The sequence below is a fragment of the Coregonus lavaretus genome (assembly GCF_964263955.1).
Source record: "Coregonus lavaretus genome assembly, chromosome: 8".
In the NCBI taxonomy this organism is placed as follows: domain Eukaryota; kingdom Metazoa; phylum Chordata; class Actinopteri; order Salmoniformes; family Salmonidae; genus Coregonus; species Coregonus lavaretus.
Window position 1 is genome coordinate 35,116,472 of NC_139995.1, and position 24,052 is coordinate 35,140,523.

Genomic DNA, 24,052 nt, shown 5'->3' on the forward strand with positions numbered 1-24,052 from the left:
TAATGACATGGGTACGGTGAACGGACCCATACCCATATGAGTGACGTTGTGTCTCCGCAGGTGGTCTCTCTGGAAAAACCTCTTGTCACACATGGTGCAAGCGTACGGCTTCACCCCTATACACACATAGAACATCATTATTTTTATGCCGCACTCTCCATCAATTGAAGTGTTCCAATATTAAGTTCAGGTATATACACATTTATAATAAATTGATAGCTTATAAAACCCTGATGTCTATCCATGCGATGACTTCCTTGCTATTCATCCTGAAGAATCTGATTACACTACCAACTCAATAGCTTGCGGTTTTTGGGGTTAATCAAAAAGGTGTTGGTATGGCGTGCAAATTTAGGATTAGCCAATGAAACAATTTGTTTATGATGAACCACAATTTACAAGGCGTCCATCCACAGACTTCAGAATGTAGGAAATTGCAATTGGATGAATTGCACTTCATGATACAACACATTAGATGAACTGATTATATTATCTGGTGGTAGTGCAAGGCTTTCTTAAAGTGCTCAATTTACAAAGTTGTGAAAAGAAAGTGGTTTTAGTTGGTGTTTATGACCTAGTGCTACTGGGAACTTCGAAAGTACAACAGCAATGATGCAATATTACAGTTTGTAATTCATCAAAGGCGTTAACTTGTAAAGGACTGCAAATCACAATCATTATTTATAGAAATGCCAGTCTTTAGTCATCACTACTGCAATGTGTCAAGAAAATTAAATAGTGTACTAATTTATCATAAATAACGGATCAAATCAAATATTTTTGCAAAGTCTTACATACTGAACGTGTGCCTGTGACATTTTTACTAACATCCTTTACTAGCTTGTATATGTGTGATGGGTACGGTGAGCGGACTGTACCCGTATGTTTGAGGCTGTGTCTTGTCAGGTGGTAGCGCTGAACAAACCTCATGTTACACAGGGTGCAAGCGTAAGGTTTCACACCTAAACCCACAGAGCATCAATACATCATTTCAGTGCCTCGAATTTTAGGTATGAATATACTTGGACGTTAAATTCATTGGTAGTTAACCACTATACTTGCCATTATGTACTGGGGATTAACAAACATCTTTAAAATGTTTCCCCCAATGAAGTGAGATATTTTTAGATGTGTTATTCAAAGCTTTTGTCCACAACACATCACATGAGCTGATGATGTCACCTGGTGGCAAAACTAACCCTTCTCATCCTTAAGGGAAATTAAATTATGGACTTTTATGGATATCAAACCTGCAAAAAAATGTGTGCATATCTTTTTTGGTGCATATATCCTGCCAACCCTGTATACTATGGTTGAATTACAGGGATACAGTGAGCAGGTGCATACCCATATGAGTGAGGCTGTGTCTTGCCAGGTGGTAGCGCTGGAAGAACCTCTTGTCACACATGGTGCAACCAAATGGCTTCACCCCTATACACAAAGAGCACGAACTTTAGTGTAAGAAAGGTCAACTGCCAAAAATGATCGATCTTAACTTTAGCTAAATAAGCTTAGCAAAGTTTTGGTCTTGTTCACCAGACAATTTTCTTTGACAGAACATATTGTTACAGTGGTTGGTCAAAAAAGTGCAATCTACTAATCCAATTGGGACACGAGTTCAGCGCCCAATGAGTAGGCCATATTGGGCCGTTTCTATGTTCAAAGGGTAATGCTAAGAAAGGTAGTGCCTTAATACACTGCCATAATACACCGCAAAACCACTGTTGTAGCCTAAGCGTGGCTTCGCGCTGCCAATGGTTTACCTAATAACAATTGCAATTTCCGAGTCAGGTTAGAATTTTGGGTGAAAAGGCTGGTGGACACATGACTTCACGTCATGCTGTTCATATGAACATTAGATGTGAAAATTTTAGGCAGTTGGTACATATTTAAACATAAAATACATTGACACAACCATGTGATTTTTGCCATGCTATTGTGACATCATAAACTCCTGAAGCTGTCTGATTCTCCTGCTACAATCCTGAACTCCATCAAAGTAGGTATGGCCAAAATATATGATATTTTTCAAATTTGACGGTATGCCGGTATTTTAAGTTTTGAATAGTAACAATTCTAAAAATATATTTTATGAGTACCTACACTGAACAAAAATAGAAAACACAACATGTAAAGTGTTGGTCCCATGTTTCATGAGCTGAAATAAAAGATCCCAGAAATGTTCCATATGTACAAAAAGCTTATTTCTCTCAAATGTTATGCACAAATTTGTTTACATCACTGTTAGTGAGTATTTCTCATTTGCCAAGATAATCAATCCACCTGACAGGTGTGGCATATCAAGAAGCTGATTAAACAGCATAATCACACAGGGGCACCTTGTGCTGGGGACAATAAAAGGCCACTCTAAAATGTGCAGTTGTCGCAACACAGACGTCTCAAGATTTGAGGGAGCGTGCAATTGGCATGCTGACTGCAGGAATGTCCACCAGAGAATTCAATGTTAATTTCTCTACCAGAATTTGGCAGTACGTCCAACGGCCTCACAACTGCAGACCACATGTAACCACGCCAGCCCAGGACCTCCACATCTGGCTTCTTTACCTGCGGGATCGTCTAAGACCAGCCACCCGGACAGCTGGATAGTATTTAATGTGAAATCCATAGATTAGGCCTAATGAATTTATTTCAATTTACTGATTTCCTTATATGAACTGTAACTCAGTAAAATTGTTGTATGTTGCGTTTATATTTTTGTTCAGTATAGTTCATGACCCTAGGGTGAAAACACATACATGATTTCAAATGGGGCTTTCGCTATTCTGATAGTTTTATACTTTTCAATCCAACAAAAAGAAAAATTTCTGCACTTTTGTTATAATTTCTACACTGTGCCACGCAGGGCTGCATGATATGTGCAAAAAAAACAGGCCTAGTTAATTGGTGAACTGTTGGAATCATGGAAATAGAATGCATGTTCTAATTCTATAGTTAGAATATAGTTGGCAGCACCTTGAATACATTGTTGTTTGAAATGAAAACGAATGAATAAACAAGGGAGGAATTATTGACAGGGTAGGAACCAAAGTGCTAGTCAGTGTTTCCAGGTGACCCTAATTAGATATTACATGTTGTTTTCTTCAATCATGTAGCTAGCCAACATATTCTTGCTTCGCCTATTTCCTCCTAATACAGCCTGGTACCAGCACTGGTACCAGGCTGTATTAGATTGCTACATTTGCACTGACTCTTAGTACATTTAGCATGCTAGCTAGCCAGCTAACTAGCTATATTAGTATTAGTGGCTAACAAGATTTATTTTAGCCACAACTTGCTAAAAAAAAGACAAACTAGGAGACAGTTTGCAGACAGTAAGATACACAGAATAAGTGTAATTACAGTATGCTTGTGGAAAGCAGCATGTCACCAACATCTTGTTTAATCTATTTGACCATGCAGACTGTAGTGCAGAGAATGGCAAGAAAGTGCTTGTGACTCAGTGGTCGAGCAGCTGTTCTCTCGAGTGACAGGGGGCACGGCTTGGTGTGGAAAGCAGCATGCAGCAGGAGGAGAGGGAGAAAGACGACTCAAGTAGCAAACAGAGTAAACGCGCTGGGAGTTGCGCATCACATTTAACAAACCAAACTTTGAAATACCGTTATTTTAGGTAAAGTAAAAACCCAAACCGGTCCGTTCATCAATACCGGTATATAGTAAAATACGGTATACTGCCCAGCCCTACATCAAAGATGGCTTCCATAGGACATTTTTGGAAAGACCAATGTAGCCAGCCTAAAGTTTTGGCTCTTAGCCAGACCCCAGCTCAATTCCAACATGGGGGTATAAAGATTTTAATCGGACCTGGGGCTTAATTAAAAATGGGTTCATTTCACCAACAAGCCTAATTTCTAAACATGATATGATGCTGATTAACTAACGCTGTGCAATGATTTGAGGGTTGGATGAGAATCTATCATAGTCCTCTAAACTGGTTACCTTGGAAATCTTTTACCTACGTAGAACAATATTCAACATCATTCTCTAAGAAAACCTGTTCTGAAAGGAAACATGACTAAGCATAAATGCAGTCTAATTTCTAAATAAAATGCCTTTAACACAAACTCGAGTTTGATGCAGCCATATGGATCAATTTAATTCCATTATACCCCAACATGACATGGGGGACTAATTTAACCACAATGCAGTGGGGCTCACGCATGGCATCCGATGCCAGATTGAAGCAAGAGGGAGGGATTCAAAGTGAGGACACATACCCGTATGAGTGAGGCTGTGTCTCTCCAGTTGATAACGCTGAATAAACCTCATGTCACACATGGAACAAGCATACGGCTTCACTCCTAAACACACAGAACATACAAATATTAGCCATCTTTCTGTTGCAGTTTTTTTTTTAAATGCATTCCCTGATTCTTTATTCTATACAATTACATGGTCGATTTCCTGCTTTACAATTTAAACAATAGTATAAACAATCACTTACAATGAAAAACCATACGTTGATAAAGAGTGTCCATAACCTTAAGTACTTGCGAATACATTTCTCCATATCATGCAATGATTGTCTCTAAAGTTACAAAACATAACTGATGATGTCATCTGGTGATAATCTCTCCCCTTGTTACAAATAGTCAATTATATCAGGAACTTGGTTAGAGATCACTGACCAAAAATAAATAAATATTTTTTATTTTATGAAACAATACATTCTTAATACATAATCACATCATTCTGTAATATTTGATAACATGGGGATTTTTCTTTTTAGTGGACAGTAGTTTCCAACAAAGCCTCTTAATTCCAAATCACTGAGATTGAGAAGGGGATGGGATTACCAACAAGGACATCCAACAATGAATTTTCTGTCTAACTGTACTAAAAAGTAGCCTAACCATACAAACAAGATGTCTGAACATTTGACAATGCATGGGGCCATTGGGGGCTTAACATTTATATTCATCTGAATAATTTTGCGTAAGCAGCTCTAGTAAAAATGTACTGAGAGTAAGATGGTAAGTGAGCGGACCCATACCCGTATGAGTGAGGCCGTGTCTCGCCAGGTGGTAACGCTGGAAGAACCTCATGTCACACATGGAGCAAGCGTACGGCTTCACTCCTACACACACAAAGCGCCAAACTTTAGAATAAATCTACACCAAGAGAGCACCTGCACCAGTCATGTGAATATATAAAGGCTTGTTTTAAGAACATCATGCATGTATTAACTGGGTTTGTACTGTGCCAGACACCAAAATATGGATTTTTTTTTATGTTGGAACTCAGTGGCCTAGTAAAGATAATTGAGGTTTTAAAGTGGCAGCGGTGCAACCTGCCCTAAATGTTGCAAAAGAACAAGCTGTTCCTATAAAAATAACTTATTGGTCTCTATCTGCAATATTTAATTATTTGCAAATGTTCAACAATCCAAACTCAAGAATCATGATCATGCATGTTCTTAGTTAAGATTATTATTTCACTGGTGGGACTTAAATACCCTCTCTGTGTACCTGGTGTAGCCAACATATGTGAGATGGGTATGGTGAGCGGACCCATACCCGTATGTTTGAGGCTGTGTCTCGCCAGGTGGTAACGCTGGAAGAATCTCTGATCACACATGGAGCAAGCGTATGGCTTCACACCTATACACACAGAGCACCAACTTCAGAAAAGCCTGCATCTTGCCCTTTGATAAACTAGAGTCCTTTACACACTCATCGAATAAAGGCAGACATGCCAGAACAATGGCGGAAATTAAACGTCACAATAGCCATGCAAACTTGCACTGAGACATAACATTATTCAACACAGTTGATATACATTCAAAACAAAATCACCAGCATACCTCAGTCGTTTGAGTATAGAAATATAGCTAATTAATACACTCTCACCACACGCCAGTCTACACAAGAACTTAAGGAACCTGTGTATTGGTGCTTAAGTGCAGCATCAGTGTTTATAGGCCATTGTAAAAAAGGGTACGGTGTGCAGACCCATACCCGTATGAGTGAGGCTGTGTCTTGCCAGGTGGTAACGCTGGAAGAATCTCATGTCACACATGTTGCAAGCGTATGGCTTCACCCCTATACACACAGAACATAAATATTGTAGCTAGCCACCAATGTCTTGGTTTTAAAATATCCACCAAGTTGTCACTATGATGTCAAGCCTTGTAGGCTAATATACTTTTCTAGTATGATAATGGCCTTCAGCTACAGAACTCTATCTGAAGATACTTAATGATAAAATTAGGAAAATACATGCAGATTGATTTAAAATTGTGAAGCATTGTACAAAGCGCCTGAGATTACCAAGATAAAAAAATTATACCCAAACTCGAGTTGGTCATGTACAGTGGGGAGAACAAGTATTTGATACACTGCCGATTTTGCAGGTTTTCCTACTTACAAAGCATGTAGAGGTCTGTAATTTTTATCATAGGTACACTTCAACTGTGAGAGGCGGAATCTAAAACAAAAATCCAGAAAATCACATTGTATGATTTTTAAGTAATTAATTTGCATTTTATTGCATGACATAAGTATTTGATACATCAGAAAAGCAGAACTTATTATTTGGTACAGAAACCTTTGTTTGCAATTACAGAGATCATATGTTTCCTGTAGGTCTTGACCAGGTTTGCACACACTGCAGCAGGGATTTTGGCCCACTCCTCCAAACAGACCTTCTCCAGATCCTTCAGGTTTCGGGGCTGTCGCTGGGCAATACGGACCTTCAGCTCCCTCCAAAGATTTTCTATTTGGGTCAGGCCTGGAGACTGGCTAGGTCACTCCAGGACCTTAAGATGCTTCTTACGGAGCCACTCCTTAGTTGCCCTGGCTGTGTGTTTCAGGTCGTTGTCATGCTGGAAGACCCAGCCACGACCCATCTTCAATGCTCTTAATGAGGGAAGGAGGTTGTTGGCCAAGATCTCGCGATACATGGCCACATCCATCCTCCCCTCAATACGGTGCAGTCGTCCTGTCCCCTTTGCAGAAAAGCATCCCTAAAGAATGATGATTCCACCTCCATGCTTCACGGTTGGGATGGTGTTCTTGGGGTTGTACTCATCCTTCTTCTTCCTCCAAACACGGCGAGTGGAGTTTAGACCAAAAAGCTCTATTTTTGTCTCATCAGACCACATGACCTTCTCCTATTCCTCCTCTGGATCATCCAGATGGTCATTGGCAAACTTCAGACGGGCCTGGACATGCGCTGGCTTGAGCAGGGGGACCTTGCGTGCGCTGCAGGATTTTAATCCATGACAGCGTAGTGTGTTACTAATGGTTTTCTTTGAAACTGTGGTCCCAGCTCTCTTCAGGTCATTGACCAGGTCCTGCCGTGTAGTTCTGGGCTGATCCCTCACCTTCCTCATGATCATTGATGCCCCACGAGGTGAGATCTTGCATGGAGCCCCAGACCGAGGGTGATTGACCGTCATCTTGAACTTCTTCCATTTTCTAATAATTGCGCCAACAGTTGTTGCCTTCTCACCAAGCTGCTTGCCTATGGTCCTGTAGCCAATCCCAGCCTTGTGCAGGTCTACAATTGTATCCCTGATGTCATTACACAGCTCTCTGGTCTTGGCCATTGTGGAGAGGTTGGAGTCTGTTTGTGTGTGGACAGGTGTCTTTTATACAGGTAACGAGTTCAAACAGGTGCAGTTAATACAGGTAATGAGTGGAGAACAGGAGGGCTTCTTAAAGAAAAACTAACAGGTCTGTGAGAGCCGGACTTCTTAGTGGTTGGTAGGTGATCAAATACTTATGTCATGCAATAAAATGCAAATTAATTACTTAAGAATCATACAATGTGATTTTCTGGATTTTTGTTTTAGATTCCGTCTCTCACAGTTGAAGTGTACATATGATAAAAATGACAGACCTCTACATGCTTTGTAAGTAGGAAAACCTGCAAAATCAGCAGTGTATCAAATACTTGTTCTCCCCACTGTATGTTAATTCACTTCATTGGGGAAACCTGGTTACCACTACAATGCTATTCTATATGAGGGCTATGGTGAGGGGGGGCCTACCCGTATGAGTGAGGCTGTGTCTCGCCAGGTGGTAACGCTGGAAGAATCTCATGTCACACATGTTGCATGCGTACGGCTTCACCCCTATACACACACAGAGTATCAATATATTAGCTAGTGATCCTATTATATAAAGTAGAACACACACACCAATTCCCAAGTCCCAAACTACATCAATACATTTCACTAAAACGTAAGGACTGATTAGTTCTACTACTAGAGGTGTAATGTTTGTTGCAATAGTGAGCAATTACTTCCCGATTATGTCTTAACCTTTGGAGACAAACACTCCAACATGCATTTAAGGTTAAAACTAAATGTTTAATGCCCAATCAAGTTCAATTAACACAAGCAAAAGCTCAATAGCAACAAACGTCAAGATTCTACCACAGAAACGTTAGCTATAAAAAAAAAAGAGGAAGTTAACTCACAAAATAAGTTATTTGGCTAGGAACTTGTTTTTATCTACAAAACTCAGAAAATAATCATCAGTAACAATCTGTACCAACTTCAAGCCATTATCAATTACATTTGAGCTACCTAGCCATGAACAACTACCAGTAAATCATGTGCAAGGCTTGGACATCGAGAGAGTGAGAGACCAGACTTTTGCCACATACAGTGGGGGAAAAAAGTATTTAGTCAGCCACCAATTGTGCAAGTTCTCCCACTTAAAAAGATGAGAGAGGCCTGTAATTTTCATCATAGGTGCACGTCAATTATGACAGACAAAATGAGAAAATAAAATCCAGAAAATCACATTGTAGGATTTTTATGACTTTATTTGCAAATTATGGTGGAAAATAAGTATTTGGTCAATAACAAAAGTTTCTCAATACTTTGTTATATACCCTTTGTTGGCAATGACACAGGTCAAACATTTTCTGTAAGTCTTCAAAAGGTTTTCACACACTGTTGCTGGTATTTTGGCCGATTCCTCCATGCAGATCTCCTCTAGAGCAGTGATGTTTTGGGGCTGTCGCTGGGCAACAAGGACTTTCAACTCCCTCCAAAGATTTTCTATGGGGTTGAGATCTGGAGACTGGCTAGGCCACTCCAGGACCCTGAACTGCTTCTTACGAAGCCACTCCTTCGTTGCCCGGGTGGTGTGTTTGGGATCATTGTCATGCTGAAAGACCCAGCCACGTTTCATCTTCAATGCCCTTGCTGATGGAAGGAGGTTTTCACTCAAAATCTCACGATACATGGCCCCATTCATTCTTTCCTTTACACGGATCAGTCGTCCTGGTCCATTTGCAGAAAAACAGCCCCAAAGCATGATGTTTCCACCCCCATGCTTCACAGTAGGTATGGTGTTCTTTGGATGCAACTCAGCATTCTTTGTCCTCCAAACACGACGAGTTGAGTTTTTACCAAAAAGTTATATTTTGGTTTCATCTGACATTCTCCCAATCTTCTTCTGGATCATCCAAATGCACTCTAGCAAACTTCAGACGGGCCTGGACATGTACTGGCTTAAGCAGGGGGACACGTCTGGCACTGCAGGATTTGAGTCCCTGGCAGCGTAGTGTGTTACTGATGGTAGGCTTTGTTACTTTGGTCCCAGCTCTCTGCAGGTCATTCACTAGGTCCCCCCGTGTGGTTCTGGGATTTTGCTCACCGTTCTTGTGATCATTATGACCCCACGGGGTGAGATCTTGCGAGGAGCCCCAGATCGTGGGAGATTATCAGTGGTCTTGTATGTCTTCCATTTCCTAATAATTGCTCCCACAGTTGATTTCTTCAAACCAAGCTGCTTACCTATTGCAGATTCAGTCTTCCCAGCCTGGTGCAGGTCTACAATTTTGTTTCTGGTGTCCTTTGACAGCTCTTTGGTCTTGGCCATAGTGGAGTTTGGAGTGTGACTGTTTGAGGTTGTGGACAGGTGTCTTTTATACTGATAACAAGTTCAAACAGGTGCCATTAATACAGGTAACGAGTGGAGGACAGAGGAGCCTCTTAAAGAATAAGTTACAGGTCTGTGAGAGCCAGAAATCTTGCTTGTTTGTAGGTGACCAAATACTTATTTTCCAACATAATTTGCAAATAAATTCATAACAAAATCCTACAATGTGATTTTCTGGATTTTTTTCCCTCAATTTGTCTGTCATAGTTGACGTGTACCTATGATGAAAATTACAGGCCTCATCTTTTTAAGTGGGAGAACTTGCACAATTGGTGGTTGACTAAATACTTTTTTTCCCCACTGTAAGTCTAATAGTTTCAAACATTTTAAGTGTCAGAATGGCCAAATACATATAACTATATAGTATGTCTGCATTTCTACCTACACTACATGACCAAAAGCATGTGGACACCTACTCGAACATCTAATTCCAAAATCATGGGTATTAATATGGAGTTGGTCCCCCTTTGCTGCTATAACAGCCTCCACCCTTCTGTGAAGGCTTTCCACTAGATGTTGGTGCAGGGACTTGCTTCCATTCAACCCCAAGAGCATTAGTGAGATCGGGCACTGATGTTGGGCGATTAGGCCTGGCTCGCAGCCGGCGTTCCAATTAATCCCAAAGGTGTTCGAAGGGGTTAAGGTCAGGGCTCTGTGCAGGCCAGTCAAGTTCTTCCACACCGATCTCGACAAACCATCTCTGTATGGACCTCACTTTGTGCACGGGGGCATTGTCATGCTGAAACAGGAAAGGGCCTTCCCCCATACTGTTGCCACAAAGTTGGAAGCACAGAATCGTCTAGAATGTCATTGTATGCTGTAGCGTTAACATTTCCCTTCACTGGAACTAAGGGGCCTAGCCCGAACCATGAAAAACAGCCCCAGACCATTAATCCTCATCCTTGAAACTTTACAGTTGGCACTATGCAGTCGGGCAGGTAGCATTCTCCTGGCATCCGCCAAACTCAGATTTGTCTGTTGGACTGCCAGATGGTGAAGCGCGATTCACTTGGCATTGCACATGGTGATCTTAGGCTTGTGTGCAGCTGCTCGGCCATGGAAACCCATTTCATGAAGCTTCCGACGAACAGTTATTGTGCTGACGTTGCTTCCAGAGGCAGTTTGGAACTTGGTAGTGAGTGTTGCAACCGAGGACAGACGATTTTTGCACTACGCAGTCTTGTTCTGTGAGCTTGTATTGCCTACCACTTTGCGGCTGAGCCACCTAGACGTTTCCACTTTACAATAACAGCACTTACAGTTGACCAGGGCAGCTCTTGTAGGGCAGAAATTTGACAAACGTACTTGTTGGAAAGGTGGCATCCTATGACGGTGCCACATTGAAAGTCACTGAGCTCTCCAGTACGGACCATTCTACTGCCAATGTTTGTTTATGGAGATTGCATGGCTGTGTGCTCGATTTTATACACCTGTCAGCAATGTGTGCGTCTGAAATAGCAGAATCCTCTAATTTGAAGGGGTGTCCACATACTTTTGGCCATGTAGTGTATATGAATGCCACAGTTTTTGTCCTAGCATAAAGATATTTGTCTCGTCCTGAGCTCCTGAGGCTGGCAGACTGTCATGGTAAGACATCTATCATTTTACACTCAATACATTTCTACTGAGAGGCTGCTCTATGACAAACAGGAGTAAAATGGGTCGCTTGTTTTATGTGAGATGGGTACGGAAAGAGGACTCATACCCGTATGAGTGAGGCTGTGTCTCTCCAGGTGGTAACGCTGGAAAAACCTCATGTCACACATGGAACAAGCGTACGGCTTCACCCCTATACACACACAGAGCATACAAATATTAGCTATTCAATCTGCACAGAATGAACAAATATTTTATACCAATTGCAAATTTCTAACTGTCAATTCAAATTAGAGTAAGATTTGTTAGATTTACAAGGATAAACATATGGCCAAATGAAGAACACACACAATACTGGACACTAACCAGGTTTCCATCCAACCTTTTTATGCAAGTAAAGGACATAGTCATAAATGTCATGACAGGCCTGATGGAAAATGTTTCCGTAAATATTTTTGTGTCGGTAAAATGAATTATGCGAGAAATGTAAGTGGACACGCTTTTATGTGCAAACATTGATATAATAACCATCATATTGATAGGCATTTCACTGTACTTGTGCATGTGACATTAAAACTTGAAGATGAAATAAGTTATGATGAACTTCACAGGGTGGTGAAAATGCAAGGTGATGAGCTTGATGCTCCTTTCCAATAGAGGGTTTTATTCTGGTGACATGATCATCGATTCTTAGCTGCCGTTTGACAAATACAAATTATCTTGCTCTTTTTTCCATAATCATCATGTAGGCTATACATTGCTACGTACCAATACCAGAGTGGGCACACTCGCTATATAACTGCTTTTTTTTGTGAGAAAACCATCAGTAGAGTTGAAAATGCGATCGAAACACTTAACTTTAAAAAAAAAATTGGGTACACGGAAACATCTCTGGTGGGAAAATGTGCATATTCTTTTTATGCAGATTTTAGAATAGTCTAATGAAAATCTGTCGCTAGTTGGATGAAAACCTAGCTTATGATCCGATTTTTGAAAGTACCACAAAAGACAAACAAGATGACTAGAATCTAAAGCAAATAGTTTATTTCAAAATAAAAATGCAAACTTGGAAAGCATTGTTTTCTTTTCCAATTTAGGAGAGGCTACAGGCCACTCTTTAAAATGGTTTACTTACCAATATTACTTAATATCTCAGAAAATCATAGTTTCTTGATGTCCATGCATTAAATTATATTCAAAATCTCATACTGCAAACAAAAAGCTACTGGTAACTTGCAACACCTTCACCTAGCTAAAGCAACATTGTCCTAAAACTGGGACCTTTGTGTAACCTCCTGTGGTCAATCTATAAACATTTGTACCAAGTAGACCTTTCATTTGTAAGCTTACTGGTGTTGGGGGACCAATTTGAACATTTGTGATGATAACCCCTCTCCTTCATATAGTTGAGGTGAAAGGAATTGTGAGCTTTGCTGGAAATTACTGTCCAAATGACTTTTTTTAAACACTGAAAGCCCTGTATACTGGGGTTCCGGTGCAGCACTACAGATGTAGCCTGTTTAGATAGAGATGGGTATGGTAAGAGGACGCATACCCGTGTGAATCAGGCTGTGTCTCTCCAGGTGGTAACGCTGAATAAACCTCATGCCACATATGCCACAAGCATACGGCTTCTCCCCTAAACCGAAGAGTACCAGTTTTAGTGAAAGGTCCCCACAGACAACACCAAAAACTGTGAATCAAAATCTGACACTAGACAGGCTGTTTTAGGAGGCCATCTCATAAACTTAAAATCACCAGTCACTTAATCCAAACTGGTGTTTCTGTTGGCCTTATGTATTGTCTTACTGTATTAGCTAGGCATTTTAAACATCTCCCTAACTGGTAATGGAGCACCTCCAGAAGTTAGCTGGCCATTGTGGTCTTGACACATACCTGTATGAATGAGGATGTGTCTCTTCAGGTGATATCCACTCCTAAATGCGCCATAACAGTGATTGCAGATGAAGTTTTTCTGCACTTTAGATATTGGACAGTTACCATTCTCATCCACAACAACCACCTATGCAGGATAGAATAGAGGCTCATCAAAAAATTGTAGGCCTAAATACACCACAGACAAAACTCAAAGATATACATCTACTAAATCATCACTACAAGTATGCCCTCACTTTTGTATAGAAGGAAACATATGATACATTGGTTTTATTCAGTATGAGAAACGCTAGTGCTGACCAAAATGCTAGTAAAAAAAACTCCAGCCAAATAGTCCTGGTTAAAAGGGTAATATATTATTTCTAGCTCCTTGTAAAAATGTAAAAAATTGGACCATTTTGGCCATTTAAATGACTTAGTACCCAAAACCTAGAGAAGGGTTAATCCCTCCCACCCCCCATATGTTACTGCTCCCCCTTTCCCACACAATAACAGTTAGTGTTCCCCTTCCCCCTCTTTCCTCTCCAGAGAACCCCACCCCCTCTACATCTCCTATGCACTCCTCCCCCCACACAAACAAAATATGTGCACTCAAAGGCACCAACTCAGCTAGAGACAAAAAAGTACGTCTTACACACATAAAAGCACACAGAGAGCCAAACGCCCACAGACGTGCACACAAACACACTTTCAGTCTGTTTTTATAACACAATCTCTCCGAAACACAGAAAGAGTCCACAGAAAGAGTTTAAAATTCAGAGGCACTGACCTTCCCTCCCCTCCCGTCTTGCTCTCTCACTTTACAGGGCGTTCCTGACTTCCTGTTCTTCTTTTTCAGCTGCATGTCCTCGTTGGCCCTCATCTCCTTCTCGTCCAGCAGGCGGGGGGTGTGGAAGTCGCCCTCCTTCCGGATAAGCTGAGGAGCACAGAGAAGAGGGAGAGAGGGCTTTGCGTAAGCCTGCCTGGTGGAGAAAACATACTTTTTTTTTCTCCTGATAGCCTGAAATTTACAAATAGGAATTACCGTACAGATAGCCCCACATTTCAAAACAGAAACAAAACGAGAAAGAAAATATTCCTTGATTTCCTTGATAAGGTTTTCTAAATATATGAAAAAATTAAAATGTGAAGCACAGGATATTTTCTAATCCTTTACAGGATTATTACATTTAAATGTTTTACAATTCAGTCATTTAGCAGACGCTCTTATCCAGAGCGACATACAGTTAGTGAGTGCATAAATTTTTCATACTGGCCCCCCGTGGGAATCGAACCCACAACCCTGGCGTTGCAAGCGCCATGCTCTACCAACTGAGCTACAGGAGGATTATGCTGGGAAAACTAATAATAAACAGTAAAAATAAAAATAACCTTGGCAAAAGACAGTAATACAGAAGGTAACCTCCCTTCATGCCTACTTCTCAAATGATGTACATATCTGGCAGCCTCTTTAAATCATTACTGAAGACTATAATTTAGTTATATTAGCAGCCCACAATAGGCAAGTGCTTGACCTACATAACAAATGCAAGTTACTGCTGAGACCTATCCAATGCGAAATATGTCAATTTCTCATTTGTTGTTCTTTCAGCAGGTGACAATAATAAACCCCTCCTCCCCCTCTGCATTGCCCCGGCGCCTCCTAACCAGGGGTGGACAGCTCATTCCAGATGGCAGGATCATGTGGCTCTGAGGACCGCGGTCTGGGCCATCCCTCTGGGGCGGTGGTCCATGGCCGAGTGGCGCCATCATCTTCTTGGGCGGACCGGCCATGGAGCTGGCCTGCATCAGGGCCATACTGGAGAGAACAGCCTCACAGCCAAGCAACCCTGCCTGGGAACAGAACCGAGCCTGAGTCAGGGAAATCCACTATCAGACATTTAGAAAATATACAGTGAGCTCATTTGTTGTTTTGGCTCAGCCCTCCAACACTTTGGATTTGAACTTATACAATGACTGAGGTTAAAGTGCAGACTGTCAGCTGTATTTTGAGGGCATTTTCTTCTATATAGGGTGAACCGTTTAGAAATTACAGCACTTTTTGTACCTAGTCGCCCCCCCCCCCCATTTTAGGGGACCATAAGTATTGGGACAAATTCACTTGTGTATAACGTAGGCAGAAGTTTTGTATTTGGTCCCAAAGTTAAACGCACAAATATCATACCCCCAAGACATGCTAACCTCTCACCATTAAAACAATATCAGAGGTTTTCATTTTTGGTGGGGGAATGATATTTGTGCGTCTAACTTTCACTCATCATTATTCACGATTCATTGAGGTCAATCCGTTATCATGGTAGCATCCACATTAATATAGAAGTATTTAGAAACATTATATTCTTATTTATAATAAAAGTGACTCAAATGACAATACATTATTATCATTAATTTCTATTGGGCACAAAATAATCTGAAACACAAACAAAACAAACAGCAAATGCATCCAAAAAGTTTATAGAGTCACAAGCTTGATGTAATCATTGAGTGCTAGGAATATGGGACCAAATACTAATCTTTTGACTACTTCAATACACATAAGTGAATTTGTCCCAATACTTTTGGTCCCCTAAAATGGGGGACTACGTACAAAAAATACCCTTAGATTAAAGCTGACAGTCTGCACTTTAACCTCAGTCAATGTATCCTTTAAAATCCCAAGTGTTGGAGTACAGAGCCAAAACAACACGGTTCCAATACTTTTGGAGCTCACTGTATAAATAGAACCAGTATGGGTGTAGAGAGGAGCTAAACAAAGGAGAAAACAAAAACTCAAGACTGCCAGAGGCCGAGTTAGTTACACCAGAAACGGTATGAAGCCCAATGATAAAACAGATGTCAAATATTTTTTTAAATAACATTTGATGACGACAACATCCTGAGTGACAAAAGATAATGTAGCCTAATTGTAGGCATGTTGTTTGTAGCCATTTTATCATTATATATTTTTTTGGAAAACAAACCCATTTCATATGGTCGCGGACTGAGCTGCTGGGCAGGTGTGACATTGCAGTGGGAACGGTATATGTGAGGGCGGGGACAGGGGCGGGGACAAGGTCATCCAGGAATCCGTCAATCAGGATGGTCAGTCTGACGGGAGGCCACACCCACCTCACTCATCTAGCACTAAAACTGAGGAAGAGGACGATGTGGACAAAACATGAAAACACATTCAATAATACTGAAATTATTTTTTTGCGCTAAAACCAGTTAATCAAATTGTAACTACTCCAAATCACACAAAACCCAATTACTCAAAAATAAACATCACCATAATAACTGTAGAAGGTCCTTTGGTTAACTCCTTGTTTGCCTTTTTCACCAAAGGGGTATCCTACAAATAAAGCTAGATCTACTCAGGGTTTTCTAAAGCTAACCAGCTTCAGTTAGCATCACATTCCATCTCATACTTCATCCGTATTACGACGGTGGATATCACTTGTCCGCCTACCGCTAACTGTAGCAGGCTTGTAACTGCGCGTGCATGTCGCACTTGGCTTGTCGAACCCCAAACTCTTAATTGAGACAACGCTGAAACATCAATCCATGGGCGAGTCAGTGCCACAATTTAATTTGTGCCGAAATCAAAATGAAAAGTTACCTTGCAAATTCAGCAGGCTATGGCGTGAAATAGGCTTTTAGAAGTGCTGTCTTAATTTTTTTACTTATCGTTAAATGCCGACTTGTGTGCTTATCAATGCACAACCACAAGCCCCCTTTCTTCCCACTCCTATCGACAAAATAATAGTCATACAAAACAGTTACTGTGCGTGAAGTTTAAAATGCATTCTGTGATTCTGTGATCATGTGATTAACATTACTAAAAAAAAAATTACACAAACATTTGGTTAATAAAATATTTCAAATCAGTTGTCTTCCTCAAATGAAGGGGGTGATGACAATATTTGCAAGAGGGAGGGAATCTGATTTCATGGTACTCAACTCGTGGCTCAGTCACTTCAGTAAGTGGAGTTAGCAGTGAGTTAGCCTGCCCGGAGCAGGTTAGTTCTGAAGGATTCGTTGCCATAGAAATGTACCTGACTAAAAGGTGAGCCACTTTCATATGACCGGTTATCCCGAGTTTAACTCAAGAGTTTACCAAAGTTACCTCGCTAACTCCTCAAAACTGCTTCATAGGATACCCATTTGGTCACTTGGCTATGAATTAAGATTTTGAAAGAGACGCTCAAGTGTCACACCAACACAACACATCTAGCTAGCTAATACCCATAATGGGATGGTCAAGCAATTCAGGTACCCAATTCCAATACCAATTGTGTACATTAACATTGCTAATGTTAGCTAGCTGTTGAAAGGGGTGACCACAATATACCATGAATTTGGGACAAAGAAAGGGCTGATACTGCAAGTTAGCAAGCAAACAGGTTTGAGAATAGGGTTGCTCCATATGATTTTAATCACTTTCTGACTGCACCCCTTTTGATTTGGGCGAAACCTTTCATACATGTTTACCCATGGTGGAAATAGTTGTCAGAAAGTGACTTTTTGGACCTGAATGCCAAAACATTGAGGAGATAGAGGTGCTCAAAGTCGACCTATTTTGCATACCCTATCCTACCATGGGACGTCCATGTCTTCATCACGGAAAACGATAAACAGTTGAGTTTTATATAATTTGAAAGCTTACAAACAGGGTTGTCAAACTATTCTTTGATTTCTTGAAGAAACAAAATGTCTATAATTTAAGCTTTATTACATTTCTCATTTTCACAAATGTTGTAGCTTAGACCCTATCTAAAGTGTTTGTGTTGTGCCTGTCATCGGTTGAGACAGCATACTCTTGAATACAGGGTGGGTGTCATTTCAAACATAGAAATTAATTCCTAGACTGGACCTATCCCTTCAGACCCCTGAAATTTAGCTGATGCACCATTGACATTTAAATAATTTCAATAGGTTTCCTATGAAAGATACAGTTTAATTTATAACAATGGATATTCCCACTCAAGTCAACATTCTGATGTAAAATCTTTGAAATTGTTGCATGTTGCGTTTATATACCACGGCTAAGGGCTGTTCTTATGCACGCAACGTAGAGTGCCTGGATACAGCCCTTAGCCGTGGTATATTGGCCATATACCACAAACCACGAGGTGGCTTATTCTTATTATAAACTGGTTACCGATGTAATTATATATTTAAAATATATTTTGTCATACCTGTTGTATACGGTATGATATACCACGGCTGTCAGCCAATCAGCATTCAGGGCTCGAACCACCCAGTTTATAAATAGCGTTGCTTAGTGCATAAGAACAACCCTTAGCCGTGGTATATTGGTCATATACCACACCCCCTCAGGCCTTATTGCTTAAATATACAATGAGCTGAAACGAGCCACATACGATTCCCCACAAGGCAGCTTCTTGTCATTGTTGCTAGCTATCTGACCATTTAGAATCATAACACACTGGCCACATCGAAGTGTGCACATCATTGTCGTGATGTTGTCAGCCAACCAGTCTACATATTTCCACACTGAGGTTGGAATAATACTGTGAACATGATAATAATGCCCCTTTAGTGCAAGAGCTGTTTAAAAAGTCTGCCTGAAATTTCGGTGGGATGGAGTTTTGGCATGCCTGGTGAAAGAGTTCCAACCCTCTCTGCCAATAACAGCTCGTTTTCATTTTTCCCCTCCCCACTCAGACAGCCTTAGCAAAATTATTGCTTTAGAAATTGCTCTTTGCTAAGAAGCTATTTTTCTTTTTGACCATTTTAATTGAAGACAATCACAGTAAAGTACTTAATCTTTACCCAAAAAATATGTTATATTGAGACAAAAACGCCTGCATTGGACATTTAAGCACCTCAAATCTCCTGAATGTTTTGTCATTCAGGTACAATAAGTCACTTTCTGACCACTTCTACCATGGGCAAATATGCATGGAAGGTTTTGATCAAATCAAAAGGGGTGCAGTCAGAAAGTGATTTTAATCATATGGAACGACCCCATAGGCACATAACTGAAAAACATTTTACAAAAATGAAACCAATGGCACCCACATAGCCGGCAAGCTAATGATCCAAGGAAAACCTCAAACTCTCTTGTATCAACCATTGCTAACACTACATATATATTTGTCATTTCGCAGATGCTCTACCAACTGAACCACACCGGACCTACTGCACCAGCAACCTTTTGATACACTAGCAGCTGATTACAAATAGTAAAGTTAACTAGCTATTTTCCCTGGCAGCAGCTAGCTAGGTAACGTTAGCGTGGCAAGGTTATTGACCATCAAGTAGTGTGAACAACATTTACGTTTGCTAGTTAACTGCCACGGTAGAAATAGTACTTGAAGTTATATTTAAATGACTAACCCAAAAATTGAAAGTATTTCCTCATAACTCACGGAAACAAAACATCGAGCGAATACGAGCTAGCTGTTTCGGGCTAACGTAACAACGACGCTAACGTGGCCTCCACGCACATCAAATTGTACAAACTTCAGTTGCCATCCATCTACAAATCGAAATATGATATCGCTAGGCAATTTCGATGTGATTAGATCCGGATAAATACAGCTAGTTAGATAAAACAACAGTTCGAGGATTGCAATCCAACGAGGAACAAGACAGCAGTTGCAGCAAGACTTAGCGATAAATACCTGATGGTTGATGCGTCCTGTAGTTAGCTACCGTTCTCCCCCTCCCCTGTTGTCTACGCTAACACAAGTCGTGTCACTTATTTTTTGCTTAGAGACGGAGGCAGAATTTCGAAAATATCGTCTGATACACGACTAAACATACAACACATCAAAACATTGGTGATATTCAAACGCTGTTATTTACCTTAAATTTTCCTCGTCTGTCGTGGTTCGTCGCCCGAGTTCCAATTTCTTTGAGTTTACAAACACAGGAAACGCCACCGGATCTGCTCCCCGAGGAGAATCCTGCCATGTGATTGGAGAAAATGGGTTTGCACGTCTACCATGTTGGTGAATGTGAAAACGTTACTCCATTTTAGTTGGTTCAATTAGCTGCCTCAACCACAGATAATTTCAGTTTAGAAGGGGATTCTTTTTTTCCTCAACAGTGCCTGGATTCATGCACACTGATTTTCTTCCACAAAAACATGATTTTCAGCCTTCGCCCTTCCCAAAAAACATAATCAGGCAGAGGCTATGCTAAAACATTGGAGTTCCAATAGGATGTGTGAATCAAAGTATGCAATTTCCAATTTTGTAACTCTGATAACTACAATAATATATGCCCTTTAGTAGACACTTTTGTCCAAATGTGGGAATCAAACACACTACCTGGCATTACAAGCGCCATGCTCTAGCCTCTCAACTGAGCTACAGAGGACCACAAGAGCATTGGCTTTAGAATGTGACCATTTGCTTTGACCAATGCATAGCCTATGGGAGTGTGGTAAATTGAGCCATTTTTAACATTCAGCATCACTAAATAGTATTCTTTCTAACAAAGACATCTACATACACTACCGGTCAAAAGTTTTAGAACACCTACTCATTCAAGGGTTTTTCTTTATATTTTTTTATATTTTCCACATTGTAGAATAATAGTGAAGACATCAAAACTATGAAATAACACTTGGAATCATGTAGTAACCAAAAAAGTGTTAAACAAATCAAAATATATTTTATATTTGAGATTCATCAAATAGTCACCCTTTGCCTTGATGACAGCTTTACACACTCTTGGCATTCTCTCAACCAGCTTCATGAGGTAGTCACCTGGAATTCATTTCAATTAACAGGTCTGTCTTCTTAAAAGTTAATTTGTGGAATTTATTTCCTTCTTAATGCGTTTGAGCCAATCAGTTGTGTTGTGACAAGGTAAGGGGGGTATACAGAAGATAGCCCTATTTGGTAAAAGACCAAGTCCATATTATGGCAAGAACAGCTCAAATAAGCAAAGAGAAACAACAGTCCATCATTACTTTAAGACATGAAGGTCAGTCAATACGGAAAATTGCAAAAGTCGCAAAAAACATCAAGTGCTATGATGAAACTGGCTCTCATGAGGACCGCCACAGGAATGGAAGACGCAGAGTTCTGCAGAGGATAAGTTCATTAGAGTTACCAGCCTCAGAAATTGCAGTCCAAATAAATACATCTCAACATCAACTGTTCAGAGGAGACTGTGTGAATCAGGCCTTCATATGGAGTTGGTCCTTTACCAAATAGGAATATCTTCTGTATACCCCCCCTACCTTGTCACAACACAACTGATTGGCTCAAACGCATTAAGAAGGAAAGAAATAACACAAATGAACTTTTAAGAAGGCAGACCTGTTAATTGAAATGCATTCCAGGTCACTACCTCATGAAGCTGGTTGAGAGAATGCTAAGAGTGTGCAAAGCTGTCATCAAGGCAAAGGGTGGCAATTTGATGAATCTCAATAACATACAGCTGGCGGGTTTTACGCTGTATCGGATGGATAGAATGGCAGCCTCTGGTAAGACAAACACTGCTACTCCTACTGCCCTTTCCTCGTCTGATCATGTGTTCTCGCATACCCCGAGAGCATCTGGTCAGCGGGGCGGTGGCACAGGAATCCTCATCTCTCCCAAGTGGACATTCTCTCTTTTCCCCCTGACCCATCTGTCTATCTCCTCATTTGAATTCCATGCTGTCACAGTCACTAGCCCATTCAAGCTTAACATCCTTATCATTTATCGCCCTCCAGGTTCCCTTGGAGAGATCACCAATGAGCTTGACGCCTTGATAAGTTCCTTTCCTGAGGATGGCTCACCCCTCACAGTTCTGGGTGACTTTAACCTCCCTACGTCTGCCTTTGACTCATTTCTCTCTGCCTCCTTCTTTCCACTCCTTTGCTCTTTTGACCTCACCCTCTCACCGTCCCCCCCTACTCACAAGGCAGGCAATACGCTTTACCTCATCTTTACTAGATGCTGTTCTTCTACTAATCTCACTGCAACTCCCCTCCAAGTCTCCGACCACTACTTTGTATCCTTTTCTCTCTCGCTCTCCTCCAACACTACTCACTCTGCCCCTACTCAGATGGTAATGTGCCGTAGCAACCTTCGCTCTCTCTCTCCCGCTACTCTCTCCTCTTCCATCCTATCATCTCTTCCCTCTGCTAAATCCTTCTCCCTCCGATCTCCTGATTCTGCCTCCTCAACCCTCCTCTCCTCCCTTTCTGCATCTTTTGACTCTCTATGTCCCATATCCTCCCGGCCGGCTCGGTCCTTCCCTCCTGCTCCGTGGCTTGACGACTCATTGCGAGCTCACAGAACAGGGCTCCGGGCAGCCGAGCGGAAATGGAGGAAAACTAGACTCCCTGCGGACCTGTCATCTTTTCACTCCCTCCTCTCTACATTTTCTTCCTCTGTTTCTGCTGCTAAAGCCACTTTCTACCACTCTACATTTCAAGCCTCTGCCTCTAACCCTAGGAAGCTCTTTGCCACCTTCTCCTCCCTGCTGAATCCTCCTCCTCCTCCCCCTCCCTCCTCCCTCTCTGTGGATGACTTCGTCAATCATTTTGAAAAGAAGGTTAACGACATCCGATCCTCATTTATTAAGTCAAATGACACCGCTGGTCCTGCTCACACTGCCCTACCCTATGCTTTGACTTCTTTCTCCCCTCTCTCTCCAGATGAAATCTTGTGACTTGTGACGGCCGGCCACCCAACAACCTGCCCGCATGACCCTATCTCCTCCTCTCTTCTACAGACCATTTCCGGAGACCTTCTCCCTTACCTTACCTCACCTCGCTCATCAACTCATCCTTGACCGCTGGCTATGTCCCTTCCGTCTTCAAGAGAGCGAAAGTTGCACCCCTCCTCAAAAAACCTACACTCGATCCCTCCGATGTCAACAACTACAGACCAGTATCCCTTCTTTCTTTTCTCTCCAAAACTCTTGAGCATGCCGTCTCTAGCCAACTCTCCTGCTATCTCTCTCAGAATGACCTTCTTGATCCAAACCAGTCAGGTTTCAAGACTGGTCATTCAACTGAGACTGCTCTTCTCTGTGTCACGGAGGCTCTCCACACTACTAAAGCTAACTCTTTCTCCTCTGTTCTTATCCTATCTGCTGCCTTTGATACTGTGAACCATTTACATTTTAGTCATTTAGCAGACACTCTTATCCAGAGTGACTTACTGTTAGTGAATGAATACATTAGTTTTTTCATACTGGCCCCCCGTGGGAATCGAACCCACAACCCTGGCGTTGCAAGCGCCATGCTCTACCAACTGAGCTACACGGGGCACCTCCTCGCCACCCTCTCTGAGTTGGGCATCTCCGGCGCTGCTCACTCTTGGATTGCGTCCTACCTGACAGGTCGCTCCTACAAGGTGGCGTGGCGAGAATCTGTCTCCGCACCACATGCTCTCACCACTGGTGTCCCCCAGGGCTCAGTTCTAGGTGCTCTCCTATTCTCTAAGTCACTTGGCTCTGTCATATCCTCACATGGTCTCTCCTATCATTGCTACGCAGACAACACACAATTAATATTCTCCTTTCCCCCTTCTGATAATCAGGTGGCGAATCGCATCTCTGCATGTCTGGCAGACATATCAGTGTGGATGTCGGATCACCACCTAAAGCTGAACCTCGGCAAGAAGGAGCTGCTCTTCCTCCCGGAGAAGGACTGCCCGCTCCATGATCTCGCCATCACGGTTGACAAC

General features: G+C 41.5%; 1 protein-coding gene across 11 annotated transcripts in view; it reads right to left on the reverse strand.

Moving 5' to 3' along the window:
• The window catches only part of LOC311134382 (uncharacterized protein), a 39,398-nt gene extending 19,103 nt beyond the window's left edge, over positions 1-20,295 (reverse strand). For 8 of the 11 annotated variants that reach the window (XM_084168048.1, XM_084168039.1, XM_084168047.1 and 5 more), the window contains exons 1-15: positions 20,223-20,295; positions 16,370-16,538; positions 15,057-15,242; positions 14,179-14,325; positions 13,410-13,536; positions 13,069-13,152; positions 11,623-11,706; positions 8,012-8,095; positions 5,976-6,059; positions 5,535-5,618; positions 5,012-5,095; positions 4,236-4,319; positions 1,348-1,431; positions 879-962; positions 33-116 (exon numbers count right to left, since the gene is read on the reverse strand). In XM_084168048.1, coding sequence (XP_084024174.1) covers positions 33-116; positions 879-962; positions 1,348-1,431; positions 4,236-4,319; positions 5,012-5,095; positions 5,535-5,618; positions 5,976-6,059; positions 8,012-8,095; positions 11,623-11,706; positions 13,069-13,152; positions 13,410-13,536; positions 14,179-14,325; positions 15,057-15,242; positions 16,370-16,414 — 1,345 coding nt within the window. In that variant the 5' untranslated portion in view covers positions 16,415-16,538; positions 20,223-20,295. The remainder of the gene's footprint in view (positions 1-32; positions 117-878; positions 963-1,347; positions 1,432-4,235; positions 4,320-5,011; positions 5,096-5,534; positions 5,619-5,975; positions 6,060-8,011; positions 8,096-11,622; positions 11,707-13,068; positions 13,153-13,409; positions 13,537-14,178; positions 14,326-15,056; positions 15,243-16,369; positions 16,539-20,222) is intronic. The other 3 variants (XM_084168041.1, XM_084168046.1, XM_084168040.1) reach the window with 3 other exon arrangements.
• Positions 20,296-24,052: the final 3,757 nt, after the last annotated feature.